Source organism: Mustela putorius, unplaced genomic scaffold (assembly GCF_011764305.1).
Source record: "Mustela putorius furo isolate JIRA1106 unplaced genomic scaffold, ASM1176430v1.1 tig00003845_pilon_pilon_pilon, whole genome shotgun sequence".
Lineage (NCBI taxonomy): Eukaryota > Metazoa > Chordata > Mammalia > Carnivora > Mustelidae > Mustela > Mustela putorius.
The window spans coordinates 55,151,388-55,165,338 of NW_025421998.1; the positions used below are offsets into that span (position 1 = coordinate 55,151,388).

Consider the following 13,951-nt stretch of genomic DNA (forward strand, 5'->3'; position numbering starts at 1 on the left):
ATGTATTTGGCATGGTATTGAAGAAGGGGTCATAAAGCTCAGGAATGTTGCAGTGTTAGAATGGATTTATTGTTTGAAGCTTGAGAAGCTATCACTTGAGTGTTTTCCTTGGGAAGGCTCAGATGACACTCATAACTAAGGCCATAAAAAATGTACTGGTGAGAAGCGTGGTTATGGCTGCCCTCTAAAGGGTAGAATTGGTGGTAGAAGATAACTGCCATAATACTGGGCTCCTTAATGTCAGCGTAGATGATGGGATGCAGAAAGGTTGAAGGCCAGGTTGTGGAATCTGTCAGATGCCCAATGGATGGGATTAATGGGTACTAAGACTTGGATCTGTGAAGGAGTTTAAGATCATGATGTTCCAAGGGGCAAAATAGAAGGACAGCTGATTAGGACGTTACCTGACTTGTATATCCACTTATATAACTACTAGCAGCTAGTCTTCAATCTTAGGCACTAAGGGAAGGGAAAGCCCAGATTCCCTTGAGGGAGTGTCCTCAAGTATATTTGATAAACATCACCTTGATCCTTCACCAAAGGGGCAGCCATTTGGCAGGGTAACTATGTGGTGGAGAAAGAAGAATACTCCTATCTTTCAACCAAGGACTTTTGAATATAGGGTCTGAGCTATTTGGATCCCAAAGGACCAAAACACAGTTGTGGTCCTCTGGTTTTATGCAAGTCCAGTGATAAATGGGGTCCTGACTAAAGTCCATCCCAGTGGGTATAATGGGTCTGACCCCACTCTATTTCTATATCTATCCAATAATTGGGATAGATATAGTAAGAGACTGATAGAATCCTTGGGCCTACATTGCTAGTTCTTGCTTCATGCCCCATATACTTCTCAGATGCTGCAGGCTTGGGTCAGAGTTAATGACCCAGGAGCCTCCCTTGATTGAAGTGTTATGTAGGCACAAAGTCAGTGAGGCTTTAGAAGACTTGAACAACTATTAACCGACTTTATGTAATTGACATTTATAGAACACTCAATTCAATAATAGTAGAATACCATTTTTTTTTTTTTTAATGCACAGGCAAGGTTTATTAGGTTGACCATACTCTACATCACAAAATAAGTCTCAATACTTTTAAGATGATTCAGATCATGATGTCCTCTGACCACAGTGGAATTAAATTAGAAATCAGTAACAGATATCTGGGAAATCTCCAAAAATTTCAAAGTTCTATAATACATATCTAAATAATCCATGGGTCAATGAAAAAAAAATAACGGAATCAAAGTACTTTCAACTGAATGAAAAGAAAACACAACAATATTTGCGGAATTTGGTTAAAATGGCACTTAGAGGAAAATTTAGGCACCAAATGCCTATATCAGAAAAGAAGAAAGATCACAAATAAGTGACCTCAGTTTTTACCTTCAGGAACCAGATAAAGAAAGGCAAATGAAAACTAAAATAGGAAAAAGGAAATAGTAAACACCAGAGCAGAAATAGAAAACAAATGCAATAGAGAAAATGAATAAAACAAAACACAGGTATTTTAAGAAGACCAGTAAAATTGATACAGCCAGGCTAATCAGCAAAGAAATAATAGAAAGAGAGAACACACAAATCATCAATGTTAGGAATAAGAGTGATGACATCACTATATATTCTACAGATACTAGATGGATAATAAGGGAATGTTATAAACAATTTTATGCCAATGAATTTTACAACTTAGTCTGAAATGGATAAATTTTCTTGAAATACAAAAACCGAAGCTCATTCAATTAATAGATAACTTGATTAGCCCTATATTGTATAATTATTATCCCATATATCAATTTAAGAAATTAATTTGTACTTAAAAACTTTCCTACAAAGAACATTCCAGGTCCAGATGGCTGCACTGTGAACTTTACCAAAGGATTAAAGATTACTCACTCTATATAACCTTGTCCAGAAAACTGAAGTTTGGGAATTCTTTTTATTTATTAACAAGATTTTATTTATTTATTTGACAGATCACAAGTAGGCAGAGAGCCAGGGGGAAGCAGGCTCCCTGAGACCGATGCAGGGTTCAATCCCAGGACCCTGGGATCAGAACCTGAGCTGAAGGCAGACGCTTTAACCCACTGAGCCACCCACGTACCCCGAAGTTGGGAATTCTTTACAACTTATTCTATGCAGCCAGCATTACTCAGATAAGAAAACCAGACAAATACATCAAAAGAAAAGAAATTCAGATTAATTCCTCTCAAACATAGATGCAAACATTCTTAACAATTTTAGCAAATATCATACAAGAGTATGCAAAAAGGAAATATATCATGATCGAGTGGATATTATCTAAGGAATAGAAGGTTGGCTTAACATTTGAAAATTAATGTAATTCATCATATTAACCAACTAAAAAAGAACCACATGACCACTTCAATAGATGTATGAATATGTGACAAAATTTAACACATGTTCAAGATAAAAGCTCTCAGAAAACTAAGAAGCTAGTTTCTTCAATCTGATAAAGGGTATTTACTAAAAAAACACAGTTAACATTATACCTAATGCTGAAAGCCAAATGCTTTCCTCCTAAGATTAGGAACTTGGCAAGGACGACTGCTCTCAGCACTTCTATTCAATAAACTGGAGGTTCTAGCTACTGCAATAAAGAAAGATAAAAGAAATAAAAGATACCAAGATTGGAAAGGAAAAAATTAAGTCTTTATTTGCATATGACATCATATATGTACATAAACTTATTAAATCTATTAAAAAAAGACTCACTAGATGGGTGCCTGGATGGCTCAGTGGGTTGAGCCACTGCCTTTGGCTCGGGTCATGATCTCATGGTCCTGGGATCGAGTCCCGCATCGGGCTCTCTGCTCAGCGGGGAGCCTGCTTCCTTCTCTCTCTCTCTCTGCCTGCCTCTCTGCCTACTTGTAATCTCTCTCTGTCAAATAAATAAAAATAAAATCTAAAAAAAAAAAAAAAGACTCACTAGAAATAAGTGAATTTAGTAAGGATGCAGAAAAGAAGATCAATATACAAAAATAATATTTCTATATACTAGCAACAAAACAACTAGAAATTGAGATTAAGAAAATAATACCATTTACAGGGGTGACTGGGTGGCTCAGTGGGTTAAAGCCTCTGCCTTCGACTCAGGTCATGATCCCTGGGTCATGGGATCGAGCCCCACATTGGGCTCTCTGCTCCGCAGGAAGTCCACTTCCTCCTCTCTCTGCATGCCTCTCCGTCTACTTGTGATCTCTGTCTGTCAAAGAAATAAATAAAATCTTAAAAAAAATAGTATCGTTTACAATAGCATAAAAAATCCTTAGGTATAAATTAGACAAAGAAGTACAAAACTTTTATATTGAAAAATACAAAACATTGCTCAGAGAAATAAAAGAATATCTAAGTAAATGGGGATGTATACAATGTTCATACATCGTAAGACTCAATATTGTCAAGATGTCAATTCTCAAACATATGTATAGATTCAATGTAATTCCAATAAAAATCTCAGCAGATTTTGTATGTGTATGTAGACATTGACAAGTTAATTCTAAATTTCAAACAAAATTGGAAAACTAAAAAAATTTTGAAGAACAAGATTGGAAGGCTTTCAGTACCTGTCGTTAAGACTTATAAAACAGGAATCAAGATGATGTCATTTTAGATTAAAGAAAGCAAATAGATCAGTGTAACAGAATAGAGAATTCAGAAATAGTCCTACACAAATACAGTTAATTGCTATTCGACACTAATGTCAAGGCAATTCAATAGAAAAATAATAGCATTTTTTGGGGTGCCTGGATGGCTCAGTGGGTTGAGCCACTGCCTTTGGCTCGGGTCATGATCTCATGGTCCTGGGATCGAGTCCCACATCGGGCTCTCTGCTCAGTGGGGAGCCTGCTTCCTCCTCTCTGCCTGCTTCTCTGCCTACTTGTGATCTCTCTCTGTCAAATAAATAAATAAAATCTTTAAAAAAAAAGAAAAAAGAAAAATAATAGCATTTTCAACAAATGGTGCTGGAAAAACTAGACATCCAAATGCAAAAATATAAACTGATTCGTGCTTTGCGTCTTATACAAAAATGAACTTAAAAAAGGATTATAGATCTAAACAAAGCCTAAATTAAACATATAAAACTTCTAGAAGGAAATATAGAAAACATTTCTGACATGGGTTAGGTGGTGGTGATTTCTTAAATTCAACACATAAGCATGATCCATAAAAGACAAAACTTATAAATTGAACTTCATCAAAATTAAGAACTTCTGCTCTTTGAAATACTCTTTTTAGAGAATGAAAAGATAAACTACAAACTGGGAGAAAATATGTGCAAATTTGAAGGAGTTAAATCCACAGTATATAATGAACTGCAAAACTCATAAGAAAATAATTCATGGACGCCTGGGTGGCTCAGCGGATTGAGCCTCTGCCTTCTACTGGGGTGGTGATCTCAGGGTCCTGGGATGGAGGCCTGCATTGGGCTCTCTACTGGTGGGGAGTCTGCTTCTCCCTCTCTCTCTGCTTCCCTCTCTGCCTACTTGTGACCTCTCTCTCTCTGTCAAATAAATAAAATCTTCTAAAAATAATTTCATTTAAAAATGGGAACAGGGACGCCTGGGTGGCTCAGTTGGTTAAGCGGCTGCCTTCGGCTCAGGCCATGATCCCAGCGTTCTGGGATCGAGTCCTGCATCAGGCTCCTTGCTTGGCAAGGAGCCTGCTTCTCCCTCTGCCTCTGCCTGCCATTCTGTCTGCCTGTGCTTGCTCTCCCGCCCTCTCTCTCTCTGATAAATAAATAAAATCTAAAAAAAAATAAAAAATAAAAAAAAATGGGAACATGTTTAAACAGACACTCTATCTAAGAAGCTGTATGGGTGGAAAATAAACACGAAAAGATGGTCAACATTTTTAGTTAACAGAAATACAAATTAAAACTATAAGGAGATACCATTTTTATATAAATGTCTGAACTTAAGAACACTGACCATATAAAATAAGGGTGAGGATATGGGCCAACTAGAACTCTTCAACCCCACTGGTGCACATATAAAATAGTAAATCTACTTTATAAAAACAGCCTAGCAGTTTCTTTTCTTTCTCTTTTCTTTTCAAGTAGGCTTCACACCCAGCATGGAAACCAATGTGGGATTTGAACTCATAACCCTGTCTAGCAATTTCTTAATAACTTAAACACACATAACAATATCATCCGACCCACATTCTACTCCTAGGTATTAACCCAGGAGAAATGAAAGCATATTCCCATACAAAGATTTGCACATGATCTTTCATAGCAGCTTTATCTGAAACAATCCCAAACTGGAAACAATCTAAGTGTCTATCAAGGGGCACTTGGGTGGCTCAGTCTCTTAATTGTCTAACTCTTTATCCCAGCTCAAGTCTTGATTTCGGGGTCATGAATTCAAGTCCGGTTTTGGGCTCCCCGCTGCAAATGGAGCCTACCTTAAAAAAAAAAAAAAAGTTAAAAAAAGTCTAATCAAAAGGTAGATAAATTGGTTATACTCGTGCAATGGAATAGTACTCAGCAATAATAAGCAATAAACTGTCGATACAGATGACAAAATGGATGAATCTCAATATAATGCCGAGTGAAAGAAATCAGAATGTACTCGCGGCATGGTTATCATTAACGTCAAATTCTAGAAAATGCAAACTAATATAGGGTGAGCGAAAGCAGAACCTGTTTATATGAGGTAGGAGGGGGAAGCCAAGTATTTCACAGGGGGATGAGGAAAATTTGAGGTGGGGGATGTGAAGGGAGTGATTGTTACTTTGTGGGGATGTGTATACTATGTTCACTTACCAAATAACGCAGTGTTAATACCTGCAGTTTCTTTCATGTCTATTATACCTTAATCAAGCTGTTGAAAATTAACGGAGATAATTTTCAACTGTTGCGCAAGGTTTGCCACCAAGTATAAGATCTGCATATAACCGCACAGCTAATCTATATTAATTTTTGTCCCTTAGCGTCGTGAAAAAGCTGCAACATGAGAAAGCTCTGATGCCAAGGTTGGGCTGAGAAATGATTGTAAAGGTACTCATCTAAAAATCACATTTTCATTTACTGAATTCACTTTCCATTTGTAAAACGAATACTGAGGATACGTCTAATTTGACTCGTTTAAATCTAAATCAGCGGGAGCACATTTGTAGAGACTATGAAATCCAAACCACTATCTTCGTCATTATTTGAAGGCCTGTAAACAGAACCCACCATCAAGCCAGCTACTAAGGGCCGAAAAGACCCGGAAGTCCCTGGTTCGCGCAAACTCTGTGCGGAGCCCACCACGTGCATGACCCCACCCAGCGGGCCCCTCCCTGCACGCCACCCGCTTCAGGCCCCAGGCTTTGTGGCCACGTGTACTAAGCAGCGGCTCCCAGCAAGCTCTGCAGAGGGCACGGCGCTGTGCGCGCAAGCGCAGCATGGAGCCTGAGCAGCGTCAGTGCGGGCGGTAAGCCTCTTCACGTGCGCGACTGGGGTCTGACGGCTAGCTGCGGTGGCGGGCGGCGGGCGGCGGGCTGAGGGCCGAGGGCCCAGTATGTGGGGCCGTGGGCACTTTTCTAGAATTTCTGTGGCGGAAAGTGTGAGGTCAGTAGTAGTCATTGGATAAGTTCGATGCCAGCCGCTTCAAGGACCGTCTTTAACCCATACTGGCCATTTAGGGTTCCCAAGTATGGGGCGAGGCCCATTTCCTGGCCTTCCTCAGCCTTGGAATCGCCAGCCTACTTCTGAGGGTGATGGGCACCCCAGCTTTTGAGTTGCGGTGCTGGGGAGGCAAAACTGGCTTGCAGGTAACTTGGGCCTGAGTGTTCTTAGTGGAGATGGAGTGGCTCAGGCAAGTAGTGGGGTGGAATTCACCCCGTAAATTTTGTACCATTTAAACTTCAAAATCCCTCATAAAATGGGTGTTGAGGAGCGACCTGGACTCATTCATTCCAGATTCTTGACCTGAATTGTAGTGCCATCTGGTAATCCAGTGTTGTAGAAAATGGATGAAGCATCAGTTTCTTCATAATTATCGTGGCTAAAGTCTTTTTGACCACTTTAAAAATACGTTTTTAAGATGAAACTATAGTTTCTTGGAATTTCCAGACAATTTCAGTTTTTACTAAATTTAAGGCAGTGGCTTCCAGAGAAATAATAGTCTCTCCAGGCAGATTCCAATTTGGTATTACAACTTTTTGCTCAACTAAAACTTTTTTTTTTTTTTTTTTTTTTTTTACCATTAGTGGAGGAATGATATTTGTTTTGAAGATATATTCATGCAGCTTAATGATGTGAAAAAACTGTTTAAGGTGTAACAAGAATCAGGAGATTAAATTTAAAAATTTTTTTTGACTTTTTCTGTGACAGTGAATTTTTCTCTTTCCATAGTTGAGAGAACATTTGGAACTTTGGTGTAGCACTGTTCTTAGTTAACTTTTAAAGCTTTTAAAAAGTCTGTATTTTCAGTTTCCTTCACAGAACTAACATTTAGGCACTGAAAGTGCAGTATTCTAGTGTATTAATGATAAAATTATAAGCTAGTCAACATTTATTTTGAAACATTTTGGAGTTGGAAAGTATATTATGTAATGAAAATTAGTTTTGATGTAATGGGCAAAATTTGATTCATTTTGCAGTCCTTGATTGCAGGGTATCTTCAAAAGTAGAAACCGTTGTACCTTTTAAATAAAGTTGATTACCAAGGTGAAGTGTTTGTTCTCTATATGTTTGTAGTGTTTGTTTTCGTTTGCCCTTTTGGGAGGGCATCAAGTCTTTTGAAAGAATATGCACATTGTTCTGAAATATTGATTTATGTAACTGACCACAGTGTGCCTGGATATTCGCTACAGTGTAAATTTGTAAAAGCTTAGCTGAAGAGGTAATTTCAAAGCTAAATTGTATATGATACAATTGTAGAATTTTTATATTCAAATAAAGTTAATTATTAAAGACCTCTGAGGTCATTTTTGATAGACTTTGAAATTTGACTATTTAGGAACAAAACATACTCGTAGGAATTCGAACATTATATAGTCTTTATTCACCTTAAATGGACAGATTATTGAACTTAATTCAAGGTATTGAATTGTTTTAGTTTTTCAGGAATTGTCCAGATGGATGAAGATGTGCATTACAATAAAGGTACTGTCACAAAATTATTTTTGGATGTAAGAGCTACATGATCTTGATTAATTTCTAATCTTCATTGCATTTTGATTTGGTTTTAGTTGAAGATGTGGTTGGAAGTCATGTGGAAGATGCAGTAACATTTTGGGCCCAGGTAAATAGTGTGGTTGATTTCCTCCTCCTTCCCCTTCCTCCACTAACCAGGTCCTGCCCAACAAAAATAAAAATAAAACCCCCAGAATACAGATATCATTGTCACTCTCAGTGCCTAATTCTTCTTTTTTTTTAAGTTTTTAAATTAATGTAATGTAGTATTTGTTTCAGAGGAAAGGTCTGTGGTTCATTAGTCTTACACAACACTCAGCGCTCACCACAACACATTACCTTTCCCAGTGTCCATCACCTAAGCATCTCATCCCCTCACCCTTTCCCCTCCAGCAACCCTCAGTTTGTTTCCTGAGATTGAGAGTCTTCTATGGTTTGTCTCCCTCTCTGGTTTTGTCTTGTTTCATTTTTTCCTCTCTTCTCCTCTGATCCTCTGCCTTGTTTCTTAAATTCCACATATCAGTGAAGTCATAATTGTCTTTCTCTGATTGACTTATTATTAGCATAAAATACCCTCTCATTCATCCACATCATTGCAGATGGCAAGATTTCATTTTTGATGGCTGCGTAATATTGTTTTATATATTATTTATATATATATAATCTTTATATAGGTATATATACACATATATACACACACACACACACACACATACCGTATCTTCTTTATGAATGCATCTGTTGATGGACATAGTTTGGCTGTTGTGAACATTTCTGCTATAAACATTGGGGTGCACATGTCCCTTCGGATCACTATGTTTGTATCTTTAAGGTAAATATCCAGTAGTGCAATTGCTGAGTCATAGGGTAGTTCTATTTGCAATTTTTTGAAGCATCTCCCTACTGTTTTCCAGAGTGGCTGCATTAGTTCGTGTTCCCACAAGGATCCACATTCTCACCAGCATCTGTCATTTCCTGATTTGTTTATTTTAACCATTCTGACTGGTGTGAGGTGGTATCTCATTGTGATATTGAGCACTTTTTCATGTGTCTGTTGGCCATTTGGATGTTTTCCTTGCAGAAATGTCTGTTCATGTCTTCTGCCCATTTCTTGATTGGATTATTTGTTCTTTGGGTGTTGAGTTTGATAAGTTCTTTATAGATTTTGGGTAGTAGCCCTTTCATATGTCATTTGCAAATACCTTTTCCCATTCTGTCAGTTGTCTTTTAGTTTTGTCAACTGTTTACTTTGCTGTGCAGAAGTTTTTTATCTTGATGAAGTCTCAATAGTTCATTTTTGCTTTTGTTTCCCTTGCCTTTGAGATGTATCTAGGAAAACGTTTCTGTGGCTGAGGTCAAAGAGATTGCTGCCTATGTTTCTTAAGGATTTTGTTGGATTCCTGTCTCACATTTAGGTCTTTCATCCTTTTTGAGACTATTATTGTGTATGGTGTAAGGAAATGGTCCAGTTTCATTCTCCTGCATGTGGTTGTCCAGTTTTCCCAAAACCATTTGTTGAAGAGGCTTTTTCCATTGAATATTCTTTCCTGCTTTGTTGAAGATTAGTTGACTGTAGAGTTGCAGGTCCATTTCTGGGTTCTCTATTCTATTTCATTAATCTGTGTTTCTGTTTTTATGCCAATACCGCACTGTCTTGATTACAGCTTTGTAATAGAGCTTAAAGTCCGGAATTGTGATGCCACCAGCTTTGGTTTTTTTTTCAACATTCCTTTGGCTATTCGGGGTCTTTTCTGGTTCCATGCAGAAGTGCCTAATTATTCTTAGCATTATTTAATGCAAGGCATTATTAGAAGACAAATGGTTACTACCTGAGTAACGAGTAGTGTGTTCATAATACACTGACTTAAAAAAGAAAGCAAAAGGGGCACGGGTGAGTCAGTGGGTTGGAGCCTCTGCCTTCGGCTCGGGTCGGGTCATGGTTTCGGGGTCCTGGGATGGAGCCCCGGTTTGGGCTCTCCGCTCGGTGGGGAACCTGCTTTCTCCTCTCTCTCGGCCTGACTCTCTGCCTGCTTGTGATCTCTCTCTGTGTGTCAAATAAGTAAATAAAATCTTAAAAAAAGAAAAAAAAAAGAGGGGCGCCTGGGTGGCTCAGTGGGGTAAAGCCTCTGCCTTCAGCTCAGGTCACGATCCCAGAGTCCTGGGATCAAGCCCCGCATTGGGCTCTCTGCTCGGCAGGGAGTCTGCTTTCCTTCCTCTCTCTGCCTGCCTTTCTGTCTACTTGTGATATCCATATCTCAAATAAATAAATAAAATCTTAAAAAAAGAGAAAGAAATATTATAATTGTGGTTTCATAATTACACTCAATTTAATACCAATAATCTAGGCTGCATAAATTACTGAAGATGCGAAGATACTGTATTTGTGATGTTACAGCCCCATCTAGGGGTCTTTTATAAGATTGTTTCTTAAAAGATCGTGTGTTTTTAAATGTCATTTTTTTTTTTAATGGCTTAATTTTGAATTTGAGATACAGTAACTTTTCCTTCATAAAGTGGGAAACACTAGTAGAACATTTAGAGTTTTATATTCCAGAACTTAAGAAGGTGAATCCCTCTAATGCATACAATTACTCACTAATTTTTAATTTTGTGAAGTGTATAAGTGGCAGGGAAGAGAATGATGTTTCTGTACTTCCTGCAGTGTAAGAACTCTTTTCTGGGGGTGTAGTGAATTGGCAATATGGGAAGTGGAATTTATGAGAAGAAAACTTGTAGAAGAATATGATTAACCCAGAGTTTTTATATCTATGTAGTAAACATTGTAGAAGGGGGATACTCACAGAAAACTTGTGATAAATATGTATCTCTGCTTATGCAGATTTTTTTAAACGGTGCCCACATATTTTCTGCCTGTTGTCTCTGTATTAATAGCAATTGTATGTCAGGTTAGATGATAAATATGTTTAAGATCATAGCTTAAATAAGATTTTCTAGGGACGCCTGGGTGGCTCAGTTGGTTTAGCATTGATTCTTGATTTCGGTGTTGTGAGATCTAGCCCCACGTTGGGTTCCATGCTGGGTGTAGAGCCTGCTTGAGATTCTCTCTCTAAGGGTGCCTGGGTGACACAGTTAGCTAAGCGACTGCCTTTGGCTCACTTTGAGATCCCAGTGTCTTGGGAACAAGTCCTGCATCAGGCTGTCTACGGGGAATCTACTTCTCCCTCTGACCCTTCTCTCTCTCTCAAACAAGTAAAAAAAAAAATACCAAAGTTTAAAAAAAAACATTCTCTAACCTTTCCCCATCTCTTAAAAAAATTTTTTTTCTAGATCATCACTGTTCAATAGAAATATGTGAGCCACATAAGGAATTTGAAATTCAGCAGACACATTAAAAAGTAAAAAGAAACAGGTGAAATAAATTTTATTTGATATATTTTATTTAACTCAGTATACCTAAAATATTTCAAAATGCAGTCAGTTCAGAGACATTTACAGGAGTTCTATTTTCCTTTTTCATATTAAGTTTTGAAATCTGGTATAAATTTTATACTTACATATCTCAAATAAGACCATTTATTTTTATTTATTTTTTAAAAAAGATTTTATTTATTTGACATAGAGAGATCACAAGTAGGCAGAGCAGCAGGCAGGGGGGGGGGATGGGTTCTTCGCTAAGCAGAGAGCTCGATGTGGGGCTCAATCCCAGGACCCTGAGGTCATGACCTGAGCTGAAGGCAGAGGCTTAGGCCACTGAGCCACAGAGGCACGCCCCAGACCAGCTACATTTAAAATGGATTTTTGCTGTTGTATTTGGTCAGTGCAACTGTAGGCTTTGATTTCAATTGACCATTACGTGAAGCTATTGATTGAATTTGGAGCTATTATTTAAACCAGGAATCAGCAAACTTTTCCTGTAAAAGATGAGATAGTAAATATTTTAACAATAATGGGCCATATAGTCTATAGCAACTGTTCAACTCTGCTCCTATAGTGCAAAGGCATCTATATGATAGTACATAAACATATCGATGGAGCTGTGATCCATTAAAACTTTATTTACGAAATCAAGTAGTAGAGGCCAAAATTTGCCAACCTGTGATTTCAGCCATGAAATTGAGGCCTTATAGAAATTTAACATGTTAAGAAGTTAGGAAACATTTCATAAATGGCTGAAAATATTAAGGGTTAAAACTACTAATGGCATTCACATGAATGATTTCAAGAAGCGAAGTGTAAAAATTTTTTATTTACTTGAGAGAGAAGGAGGGAGAGAGCGCAAATTGGGGAGCAGCAGAGGGAGAAGCTGGTTCCCTACTAAGCGGGGGCCCAGCGGACTTGGGGCTCCATTCCAGGACCCTGGGATCATGACCTGAGCTGAAGGTAGATGCACAAATTGTAAAATTTGATTGGAGTTGGAATGGGTATAAATAAAGAGTAAATAGATTTACAGATATGTGAAAGCAGATCAAGATGAAGATCTGCTCATGTATATTCTCTGCCTTTCTGCCACTATGAATTTCTGCCCTGTAAACCACTTATATGAGTATGCTGCAGAATTTTTGGTAGGCCCAGTGGGATGAGTAACAAATTCCAATCGAAAGGAATAAATAAATAAAGGAATAAAGGAATAAATAAATAAATAAGGGAATCTTAAGTGTTTGACCTTCACCTTTATTTGAAAGAAGGAGCTTCCCTTTATTTCAGTCCAGATAACTATAAGATTTAATGCAGAGTATTTTGGTGTATTCTGAACTTTAGAGGTTTAATTCTGGGGCTTTACTCACAAAGACTGCCTGTAATGTGCTTTGGATCAGTTTAAAGTCAGTTCCCTTTTTTACTCTGTAGTGATACTGATACTCATCATCATTCTTTGGAATGGCTCTTTCAGAGTTTCTTTTCAGTCATCAGAGATAATCATGTTCTTTCTAGCCTTACTCAATATTTTGCTGATATATTTTTAAGATTATATAAATATACTTAATTATTTGGGAATAACTTTAGACTTGAAGGATGTAAAATTAATACAGTTTTTCTTTTTAAAAAAATTTAATTTAAATTCAGTTTAGTTAACATATAATGTGTTATTAGTTTCAGAGATAGAGTTCAGTGATTCATCAATCTTATATAATAATACCCAGTGCTAATTATATCATATGCTCTCATGTGATCTCATGTACATCATGTGATATGCCCATCACTCAGTTATCTCAACCCTCTCCCCTCCAGCAACCCTCAGTTTGTTTCCTGAGATTAAGAGCTTCTTATGGTTTGCTTCCTTCTCTGTTTTTATCTTATTTTATTTTTCTTTCCCTTCTTCTATGTACATCTATTTTGTTTCTTAAATTCCTTATCTGAGTGAAATCATACTGTTGTTTGTTTTTCTCTGACCAATGTTGGTAAGCATAATACCTTCTAGTTCCATACATGTCATGGCAGGTGGCTGTATTTCATTTTTTTGATGGCTGAGTAATATTCTTGTGTGTGTGTGTGTGTATGTATACCTTTATACATATATATGTACATTATATAGTCACATATATAATTTTATCCATTCATCTGTTGATGGACACCTGGGCTCTTTCCATATTTTGTCTTTTGTGACATTACTGTTATAAACAGTAAAAATCTATGTTTTTGTATAGATTGAATCTATATTTTTGTATCCTTTGGGTAAATACCTCATAATGCAATTGCTGGATCATAGGGTAGTTCTATTTTTAACTTTCTGAGGAAATTCCATACTGTTTTCCAGAGTGGCTACACCAGTTTGCATTCCTACCAACAGTGTAAGAGGGTTTCCTTTTTTCTGCATCCTTGTCAACATTTGTCATTTCCTGAGTTG

At 37.4% G+C, this 13,951-nt stretch overlaps 1 protein-coding gene across 1 annotated transcript in view; it reads left to right on the forward strand.

The window, feature by feature from the left end:
* The first annotated feature begins 6,455 nt into the window (after window positions 1-6,455).
* STK31 (serine/threonine kinase 31) overlaps window positions 6,456-13,951 on the forward strand; it is an 89,577-nt gene continuing 82,081 nt past the window's right edge. The window contains 3 exon segments of the mRNA XM_004743318.3: window positions 6,456-6,579; window positions 8,072-8,118; window positions 8,205-8,257. Of these exon segments, the coding sequence (XP_004743375.3) occupies window positions 6,530-6,579; window positions 8,072-8,118; window positions 8,205-8,257 (150 nt within the window). The 5' untranslated portion in view covers window positions 6,456-6,529.